This window comes from Primulina tabacum, chromosome 16, assembly GCF_025594145.1.
Source record: "Primulina tabacum isolate GXHZ01 chromosome 16, ASM2559414v2, whole genome shotgun sequence".
Classification (NCBI taxonomy): Eukaryota; Viridiplantae; Streptophyta; class Magnoliopsida; order Lamiales; family Gesneriaceae; genus Primulina; species Primulina tabacum.
The window spans coordinates 25,124,465-25,145,683 of NC_134565.1; the positions used below are offsets into that span (position 1 = coordinate 25,124,465).

Sequence of the window (21,219 nt, forward strand, 5' to 3'; positions counted from 1 at the left end):
AATTGAAGAAGGAGAGTGAAATTGCTTATTTTGATGAATGAGTTCACAAAACTGGAAGCTACCAAATATGGACAATGAAAATTTTGATTTTCGAAATTTTCAATTTTCATTACATAAACAAGATTTATATCCTTGATAATGCTCTCAGATTGTCGATTGGGGTGATAATGAATTCACAATTATTTAATTCTTGAATTTGGAATTTTTAGATTTAATAATAGCACTAGTAGTAGTGACTACTAATATGTACAAAATTCTCATAAAATATTCTAGAATGGTATAAAATTAATTAACTAATAAGTTAATTAAAGAAATTAAATAATAGCTATTTAATTTTCATTAAAGTATATATGCATATATTATTTGTACATGTGTAGATTTATTAATATATGTACACATATATTTTATATGTACATATAAAGATCTGTATATAAATATATAATGTATATATCGTGCATTATCAATACTTGATTATTAATAATAATAATAATATAAGAGAATTTGAATTAATGAAAATTAAGAGTCTTAGTGATATTAGGATTATGAATCCTAGCAGGGGCGGATCCAGGATTATATGTTTGGAGGGGCCGGCTCACCACAAACGATGAAAGTTTTAAGTTGGATCTTTGACCCTTTCTAAAGGCCCGTTATTTAGTTTTTCGAAAAAAATTACAGAGAATGGAACGCGGACCACATGTGTAAACCTTGAAATTAAGTCTATAACAATTAAACTAATTATAGATACTTTATTTTTTTATGGTCAAATAATAAAATATATCTTATATAGTAATAATTTTTTAAAAAAATTTTGGGGGGTCGTTTATTGATACTTTATTTTTTTATGGTCAAATAATATATATAGTAAATACTAAAATATATCTTTATATATACTAAATACTAAAATATATCTTATATAGTAAAAAAAAATTAAAAATTTTCGAGGGGGCCACGGCCTTCCCAGGTCCTACAGTGAATCCGCCTCTGAATCCTAGCAATATACAACATGTGTTATTTTTAATAAATATGTTATCAAAAAAAGGTTGATAACACATAACATTAAAACATGAAACAAAATAACACACAAAATTCTTCTCAAAAATCAAAGCAACCTCTCGGCCACTTTAAGAAATTTTAGAAAAAAAATTTGGCCGACACTTCCTTGTGTCGCCACCTCCGGCACCACTGCACCAACTCTAGATTTCAGAATTCGAGTGTCCCGGTCTCAAAGTATCGGAACATTTCATGTTCGCAATCTTTACTTGATTTTGATGTTAACAAAACTTGTTATTTTGTTACTAATTAATTTACCTTAGTTCGCAGAAAACTGAAACTGAAATTATCAGTTAAAAGGCGAAACTGAAGCTATCGGATACGTAACCTGAAAGTACCAACTGATCGCATGAACTGAACCAGTTCAACTGATGTATCGTATAACAGTTTAACTGAATATACAGCTGATAGACTTGTCAAATTGGGTCAAGCCCGTCGGGCCAGCCCGCCCCGCTATAAAAATTGAGCGGGTTGGGTTGATAAAATAGCAGCCCGTTTGGAGGCGGGCCAAATGGGCTGAGCCCATTTGGGTTGCGGGTCAAGATGGGTCGGGCCCAAACGGGGCGGGTTGGCCCGCCAAATTAGGATAGAATTTTTTTTTATATTTTTAAGTTTTAAGTTTTATATAAAAATTGGAATAAGTCTCATGCGCCTCCATCACTCTCTTATCTTATTTCTTTCTTATTTTTCTCCTCGACCTCGCCTCCATCACTCACTCTAGTAAAATCTGAATCTCTGTAAATTTTATTCATGAATCTTAAAGGGAAGAAATTTCTGTGAATTTTATTCATGAATCTTAAAATAATTTTTAAGCATAACAGTTGTTTGTGAACCCAAGAGCGGTTTCGTTTGAAGTCCGACGAGTTGTAGTGAAATTTTGTGGACCCAGCGGAGGTTTGATAATTATGTGTATTGTTGAACACATAATATTTTCTAAAATTTACAACTGTATCTTTCCTCGACTTTATGTTCTCTTCCATTACTCAATCTTCATGTTTGGTTTAAGCACTTTACTTTTTATGGATTATGTTGATGATTTCTTAATTTCTTATTTCAATGCTTTTAAGTATTTTATGAAACTATTTGACTGAAATATATTTTTCTTCTATGTTTACTGCGATATTGTTTAGTATTTTTTTGCTTAAAAAAATAAGCGGGTTAAAAATAAGCGGGTCGGCCCTCCTAGCCCGCGGCCCAAGGTGGGTTGGGCTGGGTTAACCATTTAAAGGCCCGCGAAAATGGCGGGCTGGCCCGCCCCGCCCCGCCTAATGGCGGGTTGCGGAGGGTGGTGGGCTGGCTCGCCCCGCCAGCTCGTTTTGACATGTCTAACAGCTGATAGGGAGTTCAGCAGAAGATCTTCAGCAGCCCGGCCAGCTGATGAGGAGTTCAACTGATGAAGATCCCAGCTGACCAGTTCAACTGAAACAATGAAATCAGTTCAGACGAGCCAACTGATTTCACCACATCAGAACAAGACCAGTTCAGAACATCAGTTAAGCGCAATCAGTTTGCAGTACACAACAAAGCTCATTCAATGGAATCCAGCTGTACGCATTAAGGAAAAGCCTTTGTCCAGTCAAAGGACAATAATAGACGTTGCATCAAACACTCAAAGACAAAATGCTCCAGAATAGTTGTCGGGCAGTACAACACATACTTCGAGGAACGAATTTAAATGCAACGGATACAATAATTGAGTCTCACTGTACGATCAGCTTTCCCCGCCTATAAATAGAATATCAAGTGAAGGCTCAAACACAGATATACACATATAACAAGAGTGGAAAAAGATCAAGTCACGGACATTACATATTAGCTTATAGAGAAGCAATCAGCCTAGTTGTGAGGGAACACTTCAAGTTATATCGGATTAGATTAGAAGCATTATTCCCTCAGTGTGTGAGAACACTTTCGTATTGTATTGTGTTTTCAGTTCTCACACACTCACACACCACCATTCCAAATAAAGTCTTACACAAAGACAATAAACTTGTGTATGTAGTCATTGACACATAGACGTTAAACAAGTATTGGCTGGAAGGTGATGCCTTCAGTCTAGACTAGGAGTTTAGTTAGGCAGTAGGATAAGTCCTAAGCTTAGTGGGTTTGTACAAGTAGTTGTATAAATCAAAGTCTTCTAGTGGATCCTACCAGAGGTGGTAGAAGGGGTGACATAGGAGCAGTTGAAGTCTCCGAACATCCATAAACATATCTTGTGTATTAACTGACTAACTGTGTTTTCTAACCGATTTAATCAACAAGATTATTCGTCAGTTCAGTTATATCCATAACTAAACTGATGGAAGCTTTGACTGATTTCCTGATTTCAGTCGATCAGTTTTACATAAGCTACGATCTTTTAAAACATATCAGTTTCCTTAACGAAGGATTATTTCGAGTATCTTCCGCTTGGTTTTAAACCAAACTCGATCTAATTCATCGGTATATACATTCTTAAAACATGAGCTATTGCAGCTCTTGGAGAATATTGTGTTCGAAGCACCCTTCGGTGCCCGGCACATGATCTTTCACAAAGCAAATTTTTTTTGGATTACTAGTGCAATCCAAACAAATAACAAAGTCTCCGATCGTGGAATTGATTTGATGATCAAAGGCAGGAGATCTGTTCGAAGGGATATACAAGAAGGGTTAAGTCCGCTAATCTCGGACTGGTTTGGTGTGTAGCATAATTTACGTGAAAGTAACAATACTAAATATTCTATGGATGTTTAAATACATACGACTCTTAAGGAATGTTTCGAGCGTCGAAACTAAAAATTTTAAACTTTTGTTGTACCTTAGGTGCGAGATAACGTAATCCAACACTATAGGGGTTCTTGGATGTGGACTTCATCGTTTTGTTTGAAATGGAAGGAAAGTGGGTGGTGGATTAAGAGAGCTTGGAGAAGGTGATGTGGACATGGAGCCACCTCATATATGTGTAGGCATGGATTTAGAATCATTTTAATCTGGTCTATTTGAATTCGATATCGAAACTAGTGCAAGACCAATTTCACAGAGCTATATTAGATCTCATATACTACTCATATTAATAAGATATGTCTTCTTTTCAGAATTTCATCACATAAAAACTTCAAAGTTAAGTCTGCTTGATTTGATACTTGTGAGTAAGGTGATGATAGTCGTCAAATCTAGTGCGTCGTATCAGAGCAGCTCTGCATGGTGATCCGATGGTAGGACAAACCTCATAGCGCTGAGTCCCAAAAAGAGAGGGGTGAAAGACCATTGGAGAAGCCCTCAGAAAAATCCCACATCGCAACTCTATGGGAGAAATGTTGGACATCAAAGTTGAGGAATAACTTAAAAGATTTGATAGGTACTACAATACATTTTTTTTAGAAGTTCATAACATAAAAGCTTCAAAGTTAAGCGTGCTTAATTTGGGACAATTATGATATGAGTGACCATCGAAAAGTTTCTCAAGATGCGCGCGAGCGATGACATAAATACATGTGAATGTCACGTGTTTGTACGATAAAGATAGCCATCAAATGTAAATATTTACACATCGACTGCCTCTTTATGTTGATTTTCAAAAACTCCATGGATCTTCTCCTAGTCCATTGTCAACAACCCCAAACATTAAATCCATAAAACGTATTACCATGAAAGCTTGCAAGTAAAGGCCAAAGGGCAGAGAACTTGGAAACCATCTTCAGGATATTTGTGACTACCTTAGCATAACAGTGAAATGCTGACGACAAAACCAAAATATACTTCTGAAAAATATAAACTTGAAGAGTTTAACCAAAAAAATTTATCTGGTATATTTTTTAAAATATTTATTTATTCAAATAAAAATGATTTTTAAATATATATGGTAAGCAAAATAAATATAAAATAATTTCTATGATAATGTTTAATGTTATCAACCGATATAATTTTCATGAAAAATATTATAAAATAAAAATTATATTTTACATAAAAAAATTATTTATTTTGCATTCTTATGTCAAATTTTCGACGACATGAAATGCAGTCGTTTTGAATCGTAATGTCGTCACAGCGCTAATAAGAAGTGCTTGCTTCCCTTCGAAGTTGAAAAAACTGGAATATTTCTATCTCAGATTGGATTTGGATCTCACGTCTCAGAGTCCGCATTTCCCAGGAGTTACAAAGGAGGTACGGCTGCTAGTTCTTGTGATTTTTTGAATCTCAACCCTAATTTTTGTGATTTTTGTTTATAATTGATCATTTTCTCATTACATGTTCTTTTGTGTATTATTATTGTGTAATTGATGTCTGGTTTATGTGCAGGGTGGTGCCGAGTTTCATTTCGAGTTTTGACCGACAATTAGTGCCATATTGTATCGCAATCTACTTTAGCGAAGATGATGTCATTTGAGATGAACGATCGCAAAAGTATATTAACCAATTGTCCTTATCTCTTTCCATCGTTTCGTTAGCCTTCTGAAACTTTATTGTGTTTCTGTGCTTATGCGATGCTTGTTGATAGTTTGATATTGAGTTTGTATAATTGGTCATTTTTCATTGCGTATGATTTGCAAGAAATTTTGAAAATAATAATTGCTCTATGCATATAGATTTCCGTGTCAGCTTTGATGTGAATTGTGCTGTGAATATCGTTCGTTTATGCTTTCTTTGTTTTCCAATCAGAATATTACCTCTCATGGTTATACTGAAGAATAGGTCAAGCCATTTGAATAATTTCATTTTGGTGAATGAAGTTTTTAAAGTGGTTGATCAGAACTTTTTTCGTTATCTGATGTGATGAAACAGAAATTGGACTTGGTTTGACGGGTTTTGGAGTGTTTTTTTCCTTTCTGGGTATCATTTTCTTCTTTGACAAAGGACTACTTGCAATGGGAAATGTAAGTGTGATTTTGTATCCGGCAATCAGTATGTTTTCAAAATTATCCTTCTCATCTTTCATTTTGCTAATATTGCTCATTTTTCTCGGGCAGATCCTCTTCATATCAGGGGTTGCTTTAACAATTGGACTTAAATCATCCCTGCAATTCTTCTTGAGGCCTTCAAACTTTAAGGTTTCTATCCATTGAAGATTCTACATTGATGTTATTTGTTACCGTTTTTATTTCTTTATAATGACCTTTTATGTTTTTTTGTCATGTATTGCAGGGATCTGTTTCATTTGTCGTTGGCTTCTTCTTAGTCATCATTGGATGGCCTGTACTAGGAATGATTGTTGAGTCGTATGGATTCGTTGTTCTATTCAGGTTTAACACTAGCTATACGTAAAGTATAAACTGTTAACTTCCACTTGGGTTTAATTTGAATCTTCTTAGACTGCAACATGTTTTTGTTAATTGTCGTTTATTTGCAGTGGCTTCTGGCCAACAGTGGCTGTTTTTATGCAGAAGATACCTGTTATTGGTTGGCTTTTCCAGCAGCCTTTTGTCAGAACGGTATGTATATTTGGATTTGTATTTTAGGAAACAACAATTTACGATTTATGATTTCATTTTAATGTAAGATGATCTTGTGTTTAGTTGTATTCTTTTAGGTTTTGTTTACTAAATTATATACATTGGATTTGTCTATGTTAGGAAGTGTGATAACGTAACGCAGAGTATTTGGTGAGAGAGTGATTATAATGCTAGAAAGCCTTGGTGGCTCACCTGATTTTGGACCCACGTCAATATGTATTGAAATTTTTTGTTGCTGAATTGAACAGTTATCTGGAGCTTCTCGTTAAAATTTAATAACCATCTACAAAATACTTTAATTTAACCTTCTGCAACATACTTTGGTTGGGATGCTAATATGTCAGATGAGATCTTTTCTGATTTATGTCACAAAATCCTGGTGGAAACACCAAAGATATAAAAATTATCGTGTGACAGGATAAAAATACGCGATATTATGCTCTTCAATGCTTGTGATCATGTGTCGTTTTCGTCAACTATCTTCCCTTTCCCATGTCCATTAATTGCGGAGCAATGGCCACCAATCCATACTATCTTAACTGCAGGTCATCCTTCTAGATGTCCTTTGGTGTTGCGGCTTGAGAGTTTTGTTAAGAAATATATCTGTTTTCTCATTTCGGGTCTAGTATTTCGTTGAAGTTTTGTTGATTTAATTAATTCATTTTTTAAGCAAAACTAGAGGCATCATGATGTATGGTAGAGATGAAATATAACTGTTAGAAGGTTAATCGGTTCCTTTGTTAATACGAAACTAAAGAGAGAAAATAGTTTTATTTCACTATATAATATGTTCCCATTCTTCTTGTGAAAACAACCTCGGTAATAATTCTGAATCCTACTCGGGGATTATTATTTGATGCTTTATTGTAAATTGTAAACTAGAAAATGGGCAATATATAATCATAAGTATTGGTCATTATGTAAACCATGCTCTTATTAATTTAGAGGCTATTACGACGTTTACTTGTTATTATTATATAAAGCTGGGAATTGGACATTTGCAAAATTTGAGCTGCTATTGTTTTTTTTTTTTTTTTTTTGTTTTGGATGGTATCTACTATCTAGTAAATCTTTTCTATATGTGAGACAGATTGGTTACTTGCCTATCAAAGTTCCCTTCGGGGAAATTTTATCTTTACACATGTTTTTCATCTTATGATATGACATGCTTGGTATATTGGTTGTTGCAGTTTATCGATCGTTATCGAGGTAAGAGAGTACCCGTGTAAGTGTAAATCAAGAGAAGTTCAGGAAGAGTGGTGCGTGAAGTCCCTTGTAAGTTTTGTAAAATGCTGTGTGGTCAACATTTTTGGATAAGCTTGTGAAAGTACGGTATATTCGACCCACAATGTGGTCTATTAATTCTTGTTGATTATTCATTCTCCCCTGTCCTCCATAAGAAGTTCGTTTGAATACCCAAAAAAAAAAGAACGATTTCTCTATTCACATAGCATGTTCTTCTCCCATACCACTATCTATCCATAAAAGCATTTAATCGCTAGAGGACGAGTGACATTTCCGGCATCACTCGAAATTAATCCAGTTTTAACTTCTGGACACTTGAGTTCGAGCCTTTCAAAAGTAGTTCCTCCGCTTAAATATCAGCTACGTAGCAAATCTTACTGTCCATTCTGCAGCTTGTAGGTCATGCTTCGCTCCGTCAGCCAAGTATAAGTTGGCAATTCAACTGGGAACAAGTGGTTTATCTGCAACAAACATCGCGTCTAGATAAATTAATACCACATGTCAATTGTATGTAACTAACCAGGAAATTGATGGGTTATACTTCCATGCATAGGTGATCAATATCTATTTTCGTGCTAACGAAAGTTAAAAATGAGCTTGAAGTATAAAAAATACATCATATTGATCCTGCCAGTCTATGCGTGAAACTAAGGAACAGAAAAAGGCCTCGACACTAGAACTTACAGAAAACAATCAAAAAACTATGGTCCGAGGGCGTATGGTCCTGCGACCAACAACCTCAAACAATGGAAACAAAGAAAGAACACGAGTTATTCTAAGTTCGAAAACACTAACAGATGTCAGGGCAGGTGAATATTGATCTGAGAGCAAGCAGAACTTTTGATATTGTTAGAGCCGGACTCCAATCATCTTTCAGGATATCCAAACTAATACTGCCATTAGAGTCAACACTGCAATTGTAGATGCGGGTTTTGAATACAACCTGCAAGCCTAAATAATTCAACCTAGTACTCGTTCACAGTATCAGACCATGATTCTTCCCGGGAGGATATCTGCCACTTGTATGATTCAAAATTGTAGGTAGAATCTCCCACGAATTTTATTAGTTTAAATTTAAATGCTATGCCGCATTACATTAGGAGGCTTGAATGGATAATCACTAGGAAAGGTTATATCTAGGAAAAATATGCCTCCTTCATATGGTGAACCTACAAATCATTTGAGAAGCTCAATTAGACTAAAAAAGCCCCTATGCTCGGGCAATGAATTTTAGATATGTCATATATTATTTAAGAACCTGCAATATAACAATCCAGAGCACAGTATGTCCAGCAGGATAACCCATGGTCAAATCACGTTACAATAATTTTTTAGAAGCTCTGTCTACAGCAGACATTGAAAATAAAAGGAAGAAGTGAGGGGAAAGCATAGCTTTCTCATTTGACAAGAAAGTATAGATGAAAAAAGAGTGCCACATGAGTTTGCAAACATTTGATTTGTTTTTGTTTTTGTTTTTGTTTTTGTTTTTTGCTATGTACATGATCTGTAAAATATGTACAATATTCATATACTCGCCGATCATGGATGTGGCACCGCGCATTTTTTTTAGTTATTGAAGGAAAGTTCTCGCTGCATAAGTGATCTTACTGTCCTTCATATCTTTTTAAATTTATTTTCCAAGATCAAGGTGAAACCAGTAAATTAAGGGACTCCACAAAACCTACTAACAGATCACAACAAAGGTTTTAATACCTCAAACTTGTTGCTATCCAGTGTACTCCAATAATAATAAACCGTCGCTATTATTTAAGTGTTCATCAAACCCTACCACTACAAAAAAAACGGTAATATTAGCGACGGTTAAAGGATAAACGGTCGCTATTATAGCAACGGTTTTTCAAACACCGTCGTTATGTAGCGACGGATTTTCATACAACCGTCGCCTAGTAAAGGTAGCGACGGTTTATCAAACACCGTCGCTATTTTAGCGACGGTTTACCAGAAAACCGTCTCTAATATTGCGACTGTTCGAACAAACCCGTCGTCAAATACACCAGTACACCTGGTGTATTATACCTATCATGGCACATGACAGGTATAATACACCAGGTGTACTGGTGTATTTTTTTCACCTTTGGCGACCTTTATATTTAAGTCCGTCGCCATGTGCGACGGATATATTACAAGATCGTCGCAATATTAGGCGATGGTTTTAGTAGACCGTCGCTAATAGCGACAGTTATGCAGAAAGATCGACGGCGGTTAGTCAAAAACCGTTGCTATTGACGACGGTTTCACTCAAAACTGTCGCTAATGGCGACGTTTTTGCAAAAACCGTCGCTCTGATTCTTATATATACATTATCACGTAGATTAGAAAAATGCTAACTTGTAGCTGTCATACAAAAATTAAAATTTAATATATCAAGACAAAACTTTAAAATTTTAATTTACGAAAACGAAAAAATTTGACAAGTTACTGGACCAAGAATATTATTTTTTTCTTAAACAATTTCATTTATTATGGGGTAACACAAAATGGGGACTATATTTTTTTGTTTCTTGTTGTACATTTTATAATTCAATTGTGAATATAAAAATATATTATTAGTAAACTATCAAAAGACACCAAGCTAGTGTAACAAAGAGCATTTAAATAATAGTTTCTTGCTCCTAGATGAACAAACATTTTATAATCTTTTTCATGATACACATAATGTATTGATTAAGCAAATTGAGAGTACTTCAATAATCAAGTTTAGTTCGATTGGGATAATTTTTATAAATAATATTTGGAGAAGTTTTCTATGAGAAAATTTATGACATTAGTATAAGCGAATATTTAATGTTTTGAGATTTTTCATATTCATTACAATAATCCTTTTAATTTGTTTGTGGTGGGGGTGTTAGGGAAAAAAGTTTTTTAATGTTGGGTATTAAACCTGAGATTTCGTTCTAAATTTGAGATATTGATATCAGAAACATCAGTTAATTAAGGATTCAGCAACTATGATCATTTTCATAGTGTTTTTCTACTTGAATATGTCTATCACGCACTTCTAGTAATGCTAATGCTATATATGTATGAAAGAGATTGATACATAGTATTTGGGCTATCGTCTCATTTAAAATACTTGAGTTGAACAGTGTTCCATTAAATATAATTTTAAAAAAGGGTAAAAACCCGTTCATAAAATAACAAATTATTGTTCACATTACTACATAGAAACGGTTGGATTATCGACGGTTATAGGATGAACCGTCGCTATACTTTTATATGTACCGTTGCTATTAGCGACGGTTATGATAAAACTGACCGTCGCTGATTTCAATCGGCGACCGTTGTCAACAACTGTCGCTATTGACGACGGTGTAACTTAAATCCGTCGCTAAAAGCGACGGTTTAATTAAAAACCGTCGCTATACTTTTATATGTACCGTGGCTCGCGATCATTTTCTTTACGTGATTTTCGCCTTTCTTCTCTGGTAGTAGCGAAAGATATGAATTTTTTCGCAGTTTCGGTTTTTTTATTTTGTAATAACTTTTTTCGTATGAATTTAGTAGATTTGCTCGTCAGTGTGATATTCCAGTGTTACGTGGATCTGCATATATTCGCGCACGTCAGGTTTTTAAAGCGTTTTCTTTACAAAAAATTTAATGTTTAATTTTTGCATAGTAGTTTATATTTATGAATTTCAGCGTAGTATTTTATTTATGAATTTTAGCTTAGTAAATTATTAATTTTGTAAATCATGCATGGGTTATTTTTTTACTAGATAGATTAAAAACCGTCGCCTCATTAAGCTACAGTTTTTTAAAGACCGTCGGTTAATAAAGCGACGGTTTTGTAAATAAATGTCGCTAAATATAGCGATGGTTTTTGAGAAAAAGTCGCTGGTTTTGTCAAGACTGTCGCTTAATATGCCGACGGTTAAGTTAAACCGTCACTTAACCGTCGCTATATGAAGGCGACGCGACCTCCGGTTACGAACCACCAAACCGTCGCTAGCCCTTTTTTTTTGTAGTGTACGTTTATACTACAAGAAAAAACGAATTCAAGATCTGAAAACAACCCACCAAATTTTGAACAGACCAATTTTGGCTAGGAGCGGATAACAAACAAGTTTTTGGAACAAAATCCCATCACATTTTCCTTTGTGCTGACATAGTTAGCACTTCTCAAATTTTTGTTGGACTTAGATGATCATCAAGATGAATTTGGTTGATTGCAACAATATGACAGCTGAGATATATGTTGATTTTCCATTTCTTTTAAATCCAAACAAGAGTATTTTCTATGAGACTATCCTAGCTAGATTTCAATGCCTAAAATAGTGGAAAGTGACTATCATCTACATTTTCACCACACGCACAGTTCAAATCGTCGGAACTTTTGTAGATCATACTAGCTTGAGACAACCATAGAAGCATGCCTATGACTGAATAACAGAAAGTTCAGATTTAAAAGCAGGCAAAAACAAACCAGGAGACCGAAAATAGTGGCGACCCAATGATAGAGATTATCCCCTTTAGGGCCAGCAGAGCAGTCAGGAGTGTTGGTGTATCGTGTTCTCGTATCCAAGACGCAGCTGGAGTTTAAAATTTTTCTTGGGCGTTGTATGTTTAACAAAACATTCATAGGGCGTTTAGAATTATACCTTTGCGTTTAAAACGCTGGACTCCAAACTATTTCGTTTAGGCGGATATAGTCTTTCTTGTAATTCCCTACGAACGGCTCTTCTCCTTTGATCGCCTAATTGGGTTCACGATCAAAGACTGTCTTCCTCGCTTGGATTGCACTAGAAATCGGAAGCGATTTATGCGTTGAGATTACGTACTCCGAATTTCCAAAATCCGGAGACGATGTAGCATCAGCGATGCGGCGGTGGAAGAAGGTACTTGGCCGAAAATTTTCTCAATTTTCTTCAAGGTGGCCGTGACTTTACTTGGTGAAGAGGGAGGAGAATTTTGTGTATTTTGTGTGCAAAAATTGGTCATGTATTATGAGTCCTAGTGGTATATATATAGAGTGAGACTCCTAATCTAATTAGAAATTTCTCTCCCACAGGCACTCTAATAATTTCATTATATTTAAACTCTCATATAGTTAATATATAATGCATTTATTAACATTTAATAATACATGATATAATAATATCATATACTCATATTTTATATCACCATATAAAATATATACATGTATATGTATATTAAATTAAATAACAATTATTTAATTTATAAATTAACTCCTTGGTTAATTTAATTCTAGATTCCTCTAGAATATTTATGGGAATTTGTGCATGTTAGTTGTAACGTACCGTATTTTTAAACTACTTGATTATTTTTTTTTGCGGAAAAATAAAAATTTTCTTAAATAAATAAAAATATTCCAAATTGCGATAAAAATGAACTGCTCGTCAAAAAAATATTGAAATAAAAACAATTCAAACAAAGTTTTCAAAAAGTATTCGTTTAAACCACTTAAAATAGTCTCATAAAATCAGAGTTTTTGAAACATGCATAAAGTTCTTAAAACATAGGCGGTCCTCGGGTTTAGCCTCCGCACAGTCCGAGTCAGCTCACTGGTCCCCACCTCTCGTCTCCTCATGCTCGTTCTTACCTGCATCGATCAAGTCTAGTGAGTCTAAAGACTCAACATGTTTAAACTGAGAGTAACAAATAATACGTAATAAAACCACATGCATCTTTAAAGTATAACATACATACTTGAAACTTGAACGCCATAACATAAACGTAGACGTGCCTTCATCATAAGACTTTTCATAAACATACTTGCATCATACATACATACATACTTGAACATGCATAACTTCATTATTTTGCGTAAAGATATGTTTCATAGCAAGTAACCCGTAACATATTGCGCCTGATCAGACTAAACCACAGTACTGGGCTGGCAGGGATGTCCACTACCACATACATAAGATCCCCGGTCATACTTTACTTTACCGCTTTCCAATCCTAATCAAACTCGGTCATACTTTACCGGGGTGGAGAGGTCCTCGATCACGTTCACCGATTTCCAAACCCGTTCATATTTGGTCACAAGTCATTTAGCATACCTCAAAAATAAAACATTTTCTTTTACACGTCGAACATACTTAAAAACGTCGAGGGCTTTGTTGGAATGCTCTGGACATGCTGCCCTAACCAAAGCAAGCAAAGATTCAGAAGATCCCAGGAACTGTGTTGAAAAAATTTTGTAAAAAGCATAGAGGCTTGTGACCGTAAATCACAGGAACTGGTCTTCGCCCTTTCCTTCTTTGCGAGATTTTGCTTTTTGAGGTATTTTGTACATGACGAAGGAATCATTCATACATGTATAGGGATTGGCGTGGTTACAATTAGGGTGCAAGAATTGGGTTTTTTTTTTATTTTGATTGATCCTTGATTATGTTTGTGATATCGCTAGAATTTACCGTTTGAAATTGTTTCAATACTTGTGAAATCCACTATTTCTATTTAATTGTCAATTAAGCAGTTGTGGGGATCAAAAGGAGTAAAACAACAGCAATGGAGGAGCAATTCATACTCAGAGTGCCGTCAGCTGTTGCGGAGAGGATAGAGCAGCTGTTGAACGACCCCGCTTCTTCTTCCGAAGACAAGTCCATGGATTTATCCTTTTCGGGTTGGTCTCACAGTAACTCACCTTCTCCTCACCCTCGCTCAATATCGTGATTTTTTAAGCTTCGAAACCCTTTTTGGGGTTTGGTATCACAATTACAGGTTTTAATAATTCCATTGGAAAACGAACTCGAAACCTGTTAAATTAAAGACTAAGTCAGTGTTATGGAATTTTGGCCTTGCCTGCTTGGTTTATTAATGTTTTCTAGGAGACTGTGAACTTGATACTCCATTTAACTTTTTATAAGTTTTAGAGATTAGATATGCATTTCGATTAGATCCTGTGTTTCCTATAAGTTGAACTATGCATTTCATTTATAGAGCCTTTTGTCTTAGATGGGATTGAAAGAAATGTAAAATGAAATGATTTCAGAGCTCTTTGAGGTAAAAGTCGCTTTCTTTGGATTGCAACTATTTTAGTGAGTTGGTCATTTACTCATCCTGCTTGCTATTGGTCATTCTTCAAGCACGGAAAAGGAAGAAGTTGAATGATTTAGTTTTGTTTTTTAGCTCTCAAATTATGGTTCTTTTCATAATTTTTTTTATTTTTAATGATCCATCCTGGAAATTTGCCGCTACTGTCATCCTTGTCTACAAAATATGGTGACCATCTAAATCCTTTTTATTATCATCTTCTTTCAGTTCTATCGCTGTTTTCACATGCCAATATATTTGCTGAAATGATGCATTTACACATGAAAACTGGTTGATTATTTTACAGATGTCATTTCATACCACCCGTGAAGTATTTACTATTGTCCTAAACAATTAACTCTTTCCTACTGAACTCTCTTTTTGGGAACCTATGTCACTCTCATATTTTACTAATAACCAAGTCTTTGAGGAGTAACTAGCAAAATGGCCAACCCTTTTTGCTGATTAGTAATTCCTGATTTGTAAAGGAAACTTTGGGGATGTTTACGTAGGACCATTGAATTCGAATTTAATGTTATATCAATTGGTTTGCTGCTATATGGCTTATCTTTATGTCAGAGGATGGAAGGACGGGCGAATTCATTATAGGAAATGACCACTTCTCTGCTTCTCTCTTGGATCTTCCCACTGTTGTGGAATCATATAAGACTTATGATGACAATGTGTTGATCAAAACTGCAGACATTGGTCAAGTAGGTGTACTTCTCCTTATTAGTTATCAATCTTGTCTGCTTTAGCTGTGATTAGGCTTGTTAACTATAGAGAGTTGTGCAGATGATAATGGTGAGAGAGGACAGCGACAATATTCCTGAATCATTAGAGCACAGACATGGCCTTACACCACCAATGAGGGATGCTCGGAGGAGAAGATTCCGCAGAGAGCCAGACTTAAATGTGCTAGTAACTTTAAGCCAATTTGAATTTTATATGCCGCTTTATATTAGTTTTTTCCTGAAACAGACCATAGAGTTTCATTACTAGGTGTTCTATAAGCTTTTGTAAATTATTTAACATTGTCGTAGCTTGATTCTAATTGACATTGTAGAAGTTAAAGGAGAGGAATTGTTGAACATATAACACATTGTATAGAGTACAATGGGGATTTAAATTCTAATAATTAGGGCATATAAAAATCCTTTTGTATCAAAAATAGAGAATAAAAAATCATATCTGATTGCCTAAATCGATCTTGTCCAATATATACAAATTTAAATTTTAAATTATTTCTACACCCCTCAAACTTGGTAAATGTTGATGAGACCAAGCTTGCCTACAAGAAACTCATTGCTTGACAATCTTTTTTTAAAAAGATTTGGTAGTTGGTGAAACGAATGCACATTGTCCAAGCTTAGAATCCCTTCATCCACCTTTTTTCTAATGAAGTGACAATCAGCCTGTATAATTGACTTATTATCTATTACTATTATTAAAGTAGAGAACCACATATTAATCACCTAATATAAAAGTAAAATTACACTATATGTTAAATTGATAAACGTGTACACATCACATGCAAGAATCACTAGTCAAAATAAAGTTTCATAGGGTCTTCACGCTGAATTTTCAGCTCTTTATTTACTCTTTTTATCCAGATAAGTTTACATACCCATGAGTAATAGCTCCATACTCTGTTTCTGCACTGCTGCTTGCGACGACTGACTGTTTCTTGCTTCGCCATATTACTAAATAAACCAATGAGTAATAGCCCAATCAACATCGGTGAAAGCACTTACTGTTCTATCATCGATCTTTGTGAAGAATAACCCTCTGCCAAGAGTTTGATTCAGATATCTCATAATTCTATAGACAACATTGAGATGACCTTGACATGTTGAGTTCATGAATTATTGGCTCCCTGCAAAGGCATATCAGGACGAGTGTGTGAGAGGTAGATGATTTTCAAGCCAAGCGCTGATAACTTCATTTATCAATATACTTCATGCATTCTTGTCTTGTCTCCAATTAAATAGGAGTATTGCTTGGGTTACGTCCCAACATTCCAGTTTCCTTCAACAGATCTAAGGTGTATTTCTCAATGAGACTGAAATGCCTTTTTTGCTTTTTGCGATTTCGATGCCTAGAAAGTATTTCAAGATCTTTAACTTCAAATCTCTAGCCATCATTTTCTTGATTCCTCCAGTTCTTTAGCATCCTCTCCGATGACAGTGATATCATCAACATACACCATTGTTGGAGTGTTTAATAAATAGTGTATAATCTGCTTGTCCTTGAACATAACCAAAGGCTTTTATTACCTTGGAGAATCTGTCAAACCAAACACGAGAAGATTGTTTCAGCTCATAGATGATTTATTGAGTCTACAAAATGTGTTATCTCCCACTTTTTTGAACCCTGGAGGTTGAATCATTTACACCTCCTCTTCATTTAGGAATGCATTCTTTATGTAAAATAATGAAGGGTCCGATCAAGATTAGCTACAAGATATAAGAGAATTTTCATGGTGTTTAGTTTGGCAACCAGAGCAAAGGTTTCGGTGCAATCAATCCCATATGTTCGAGTGAAATCTTTGGCGATCGAATGGCTGAGACAGCAAACTGTTGGTGTTAGGACTGAAACACTGGTATCCCTTTGGTGATAGTGAATACCCAAGAAAGACACTTTTAAGTCATGAGGATCAAATTTAGTCCTATTATGATCATAGATATATGCCAAATCCGTAGAACAAAAGATTTTTAGCGGAAGGTCACTGGATCTGGAGATATGAAGGTAGGACTTGTGGAAAAGAGACAATGGAGTGACAAAGTTAAGTGGGCGACTTGGGAGACGAATGATGAAATAGGTTTCATGGTAAATGTTAGGACACAGGAAACTTCGAAGGATGACAATTTTTTCGTTTAGATACTTCATTTTGTTGTGGAGTATCAACACACATCCAGTAATCAACTAGAATGGCATTGGTGTATTCTTTCTCGTTATCAGTGCAAAGAGGCCGGATATTGGTCTGAACTTGGGAGTGAATAGATTTTGAATGTTTTGTTGGTTTTTGATTTGTCATGAAGTAGATACACACATGTTACCCGTAGTATGATCATCAATGAACATAAGGAACAATCTTTTTTTATGAGATGTGAGAATTTGCAGGTATCTCAAAGATTACTATGGATAATTGAGAACGGTGTGGAAGGGATATAGGGTTTGGAAGAAAATGAAGTGTGTGTGCCAAGTCATTTCACAGAGTTCACGAGAAAACGAAATGGAACTTTTATTATGAAATATCGACCGCCTAGGCGACTCGAAATCGGCCTTACTTAGACGGCCGCCTAACTTAATATATAAAATTTATTTATTTATTTTTAATTTTGTAAAAAAAGATTGTGGTGCATATTTTTCAATCAATTTATATTTGATAAAGATGATGAATATCTCATTGATTTTAAGTTTGAATCCGATAATAGAGAAATTATTGGAGAAATATGAACATGAATAAGAAGAATTATATATTAAGTAAAAAAAAAACCGCCTAGGCGGTAGGCGGTAGGTTGCCACCTGCCTCTTTTTAGAACACTCCCAAGATGATATTGTCATGACATTAACAAATAAAGATAGAGTTGGATGCCTCACAATCTAGGATCCAGAGGCTGCAGGTTTATGAGAAGAAAGTGATGGAATTTTATAAGATTAGGTCTTGGAGCATGAGCCTGTAGTGGTGCTCGAAGAGGCACTGAATTTTTTGATTGATGAGACGACAGTATTGTTCGATTTGAGCGATTTGCTCCCTGGTTGAAGGAGCCTGTAGTGGTGCTGGAAGAGGCACTGAAATTTTTTTGATTGATGAGACGACTGTATTGTTCGATTTGAGCGATTTGCTCCCTGGTTGAAGGAGCCTGTAGTGGTGCTGGAAGAGGCAATGAAATTTTTTTGATTGATGAGACGACAGTATTGTTCGATTTGAGTGATTTGCTCCCTTGTTGAAGGAGCATGACTGCCAGAAACAATAGGAAGTTCTGGGCTGGATTGAGCAATGGAGCCGAGGACAGAATTCTTTTCTTAGGTTGCCAATTCGCTGATTTCCCATAAATATCCCGACATTAATCCTTCATATACTATGGCTAGGTCGGTGACAATGATCACACCAGGGTTGTTTCCCGGACTGCCCCCCTTGTGTGCAGTTTCTAAGACGCTAAAGCAGACACCTCCAGGGCTGATTTAGGTGAAATAATTTCATCGTTAAGACTTGAGCATAACTTTACGGCGACCTTCCTCGCGCGGTGAGAAGGAAAGGGATTCCCAGAAGCAACTAGGTCTCGAGCTTCATCCGGATTTCGATTGAGTCCATCCAGAAAGTCAAAAACTCTCCTTTCGAGTTTCCTCCCTTTTTTGACCATGCATTCAGTGCATAAGGTACTGTCATCCAGAAATGAATTAAGTTCTCGCCACAGATCTTGGAGTTCAGAAAAGTGTTAAGAGTCACAGAATTGGATCCTTGCTTCATCTCCTTCAGTTTGGAAGGATCTCAAAATATTTGAGATGCATTCCCAAGATCAAAATACATGCGACAGCGGCATCCCAGACCTTTTTTGCCGTCTGGAACCAAAGGTATCGGCGGCTAATGTAGGGCTGCATGGAGCATGCAAGGACTATTGCATTTTCAGCCAACCAATTTTTGTAAGAAGAATCAGATTTGTCCGTAGCAGGGAGTTCACCATTAAGATAACCCAATTTTCCGCGACCACGTATCACGATCTTCACAGACTGTGTCCATTGCAAGTAATTATTTCCGCTGACTTTATGGTCAGTGATGTGAAGGGACAAAATATCACCCCCGGACAGAGGAGCGGCTGCCATCGAATCTTTAGACCTGGTTAAAAAGAGAATGATGAGTTAAATCGGAAAAAAAAGTTTGGGATTTCAGCGATAGGTAAGTGAAAGCCCAAAAGAATGTCACAACAAATAGAGTACTGGGTTGAAGAGTGAATATCGCAGAGCTGAAATCTGCAGAAAAAAATATATAATTGAGAGGAAGCAGTGATGAAGTCTGCTAGGAAATTTTGAGAAATTATAGCCTGAAAACTGATGCAATGAAAAAGTCAAAGGAGAGAACAATTTTTGTATATTTTATTTATGAATATACTACATTATATGGAGTACAAAATCCTATCTTAACGAAAATAGAGAATAACAAATCCTATCAGATCACCTAAATTGATCTTATCCTGTATATACAAATTTAAATTAAATTAGTTGTACTACGTGTTTGTGAACTATAATTTTTTAATTTTGTGCTGTGTCTCTGTTTACATTTTGCAGCCTGAGGTTGTACGTCGTGTAGAGAAAGATTTACAGAACATCATGGCTGGTGGAACAGTTGAGAATATTGATATCCTATATATTTTTTTACACACACTCTACTTCTCTCTTTGTTTTTGTTTGTGTTCTATGTCTTTTTGCAGTGTTTGGGTTTTTGGGCATGATGATTGCATGAGTTTCTGGAAAGTTACTGTTGTGTAAGGAAAAGCCAAATCATATACGAAACTACTCATTACTAGTTTCTTTCGAAAAGTATAGTTATGTAGATTTTGATTCTCTAGTTGTAAATCTCCAAAATCCATCATATGGGCAAAGATCTTTTTATTATAATGTACTTGTCAAGAACTCTATTACTCCCTATAAGTCACCAAAATTGGGATGCTCTGTTTTATTAAATGCTTGTGAGTTGACGACTCTATTTCCGTACCCCTTAACATTTTGATTACGCATTGAAATGGCTGAGCAAGATGAATATGATGAAAATGCCCGTAGTGCAAGTAAGAAATCAATTGCTGCACCTTTAGCAAAGCCAGTTGTGCCTGAAGCTGGGTTGATTGGTGTGGAGCCTGATGGGAGTGATTCTGATGACACTGATGACTCCATCTGAACCAAAGGACTGTCAGCATAATGTGATATCTCTCCTTACACCTGTGATGGCCTTCAATGGCCTTCAGAAAATTGTGTTTCTATCACCTTTATAGCTGCAAGTGAAGTAATGGACGGTTTTCTGCTGTTAATATGTTGCAGTTTTTTTCCTGAATTATGCTCCCCATAAGTGTAATGTGATAAACTTGAAAATTGATAGTTTTGTGGACGATATTGCATGTCCATTGATTTGTAGTTGAATTAGACTGGTTTTTGTATTTTTGGCATGAGATGCATGAATTTTGTTGTTGAGCCTCAAGTGTAGCTTAATGTGCTTTGCTGTACAAGTGGAGAAAAATATCCATTTTTCTTTTTCTGTGACGTATATTATTTGATGTTCAATGCTACGCAGCAAGCAGTTTGTTTGCCAATGTATTTGTTATTTTCCTTTCGCCTACCTACTCAGCAACTCCTATGTATGTGCAGCGAGCTCTGTTATTGTTTTCTTGGTACGGTGGGTTTCATCGTTTATCATGGAAAAAGATTTGGTCGATCAAAATTTTGAAACTTTCCAGTACTATATTAGCCTATAGATGTGCAT

General features: G+C 35.5%; 2 protein-coding genes and 1 long non-coding RNA gene across 6 annotated transcripts; 2 read left to right on the plus strand and 1 right to left on the minus strand.

Moving 5' to 3' along the window:
• The first annotated feature begins 5,040 nt into the window (after nucleotides 1-5,040).
• On the plus strand, nucleotides 5,041-7,858 carry LOC142528260 (vesicle transport protein GOT1-like). Of its 2 annotated transcripts, none has more exons than XM_075633311.1 (7): nucleotides 5,041-5,193; nucleotides 5,329-5,433; nucleotides 5,812-5,903; nucleotides 5,997-6,077; nucleotides 6,172-6,269; nucleotides 6,377-6,458; nucleotides 7,670-7,858. In XM_075633311.1, exons 2-7 carry the CDS (start codon nucleotides 5,403-5,405, stop codon nucleotides 7,706-7,708), a joined length of 423 nt encoding a protein of 140 aa, XP_075489426.1. In that variant the 5' UTR covers nucleotides 5,041-5,193; nucleotides 5,329-5,402; the 3' UTR covers nucleotides 7,709-7,858. The 2 variants fall into 2 exon arrangements, with proteins under 2 accessions (XP_075489426.1, XP_075489427.1); XM_075633312.1 differs by having other exon boundaries at nucleotides 5,043-5,211.
• Nucleotides 7,859-8,043: 185 nt separating this feature from the next.
• LOC142528261 (uncharacterized) lies at nucleotides 8,044-9,245 on the minus strand. Its single transcript, XR_012815679.1, has 3 exons — nucleotides 8,820-9,245; nucleotides 8,520-8,675; nucleotides 8,044-8,185 (listed from the first exon to the last, which is right to left on the minus strand). It is a non-coding gene; the product is annotated as an uncharacterized LOC142528261 (long non-coding RNA).
• Nucleotides 9,246-11,245: 2,000 nt separating this feature from the next.
• LOC142528259 (transcription initiation factor TFIID subunit 7-like) lies at nucleotides 11,246-20,937 on the plus strand. 3 transcript variants are annotated; one of them, XM_075633310.1, is made up of 6 exons: nucleotides 11,246-11,310; nucleotides 14,188-14,334; nucleotides 15,324-15,457; nucleotides 15,540-15,659; nucleotides 20,034-20,103; nucleotides 20,480-20,937. In XM_075633310.1, exons 2-6 carry the CDS (start codon nucleotides 14,220-14,222, stop codon nucleotides 20,638-20,640), a joined length of 600 nt encoding a protein of 199 aa, XP_075489425.1. In that variant the 5' UTR covers nucleotides 11,246-11,310; nucleotides 14,188-14,219; the 3' UTR covers nucleotides 20,641-20,937. The 3 variants fall into 3 exon arrangements, with proteins under 3 accessions (XP_075489425.1, XP_075489423.1, XP_075489422.1); XM_075633308.1 differs by lacking the exon at nucleotides 11,246-11,310 and adding an exon at nucleotides 13,809-13,991 and having other exon boundaries at nucleotides 14,185-14,334; XM_075633307.1 differs by lacking the exon at nucleotides 11,246-11,310 and adding an exon at nucleotides 13,811-13,991.
• Nucleotides 20,938-21,219: the final 282 nt, after the last annotated feature.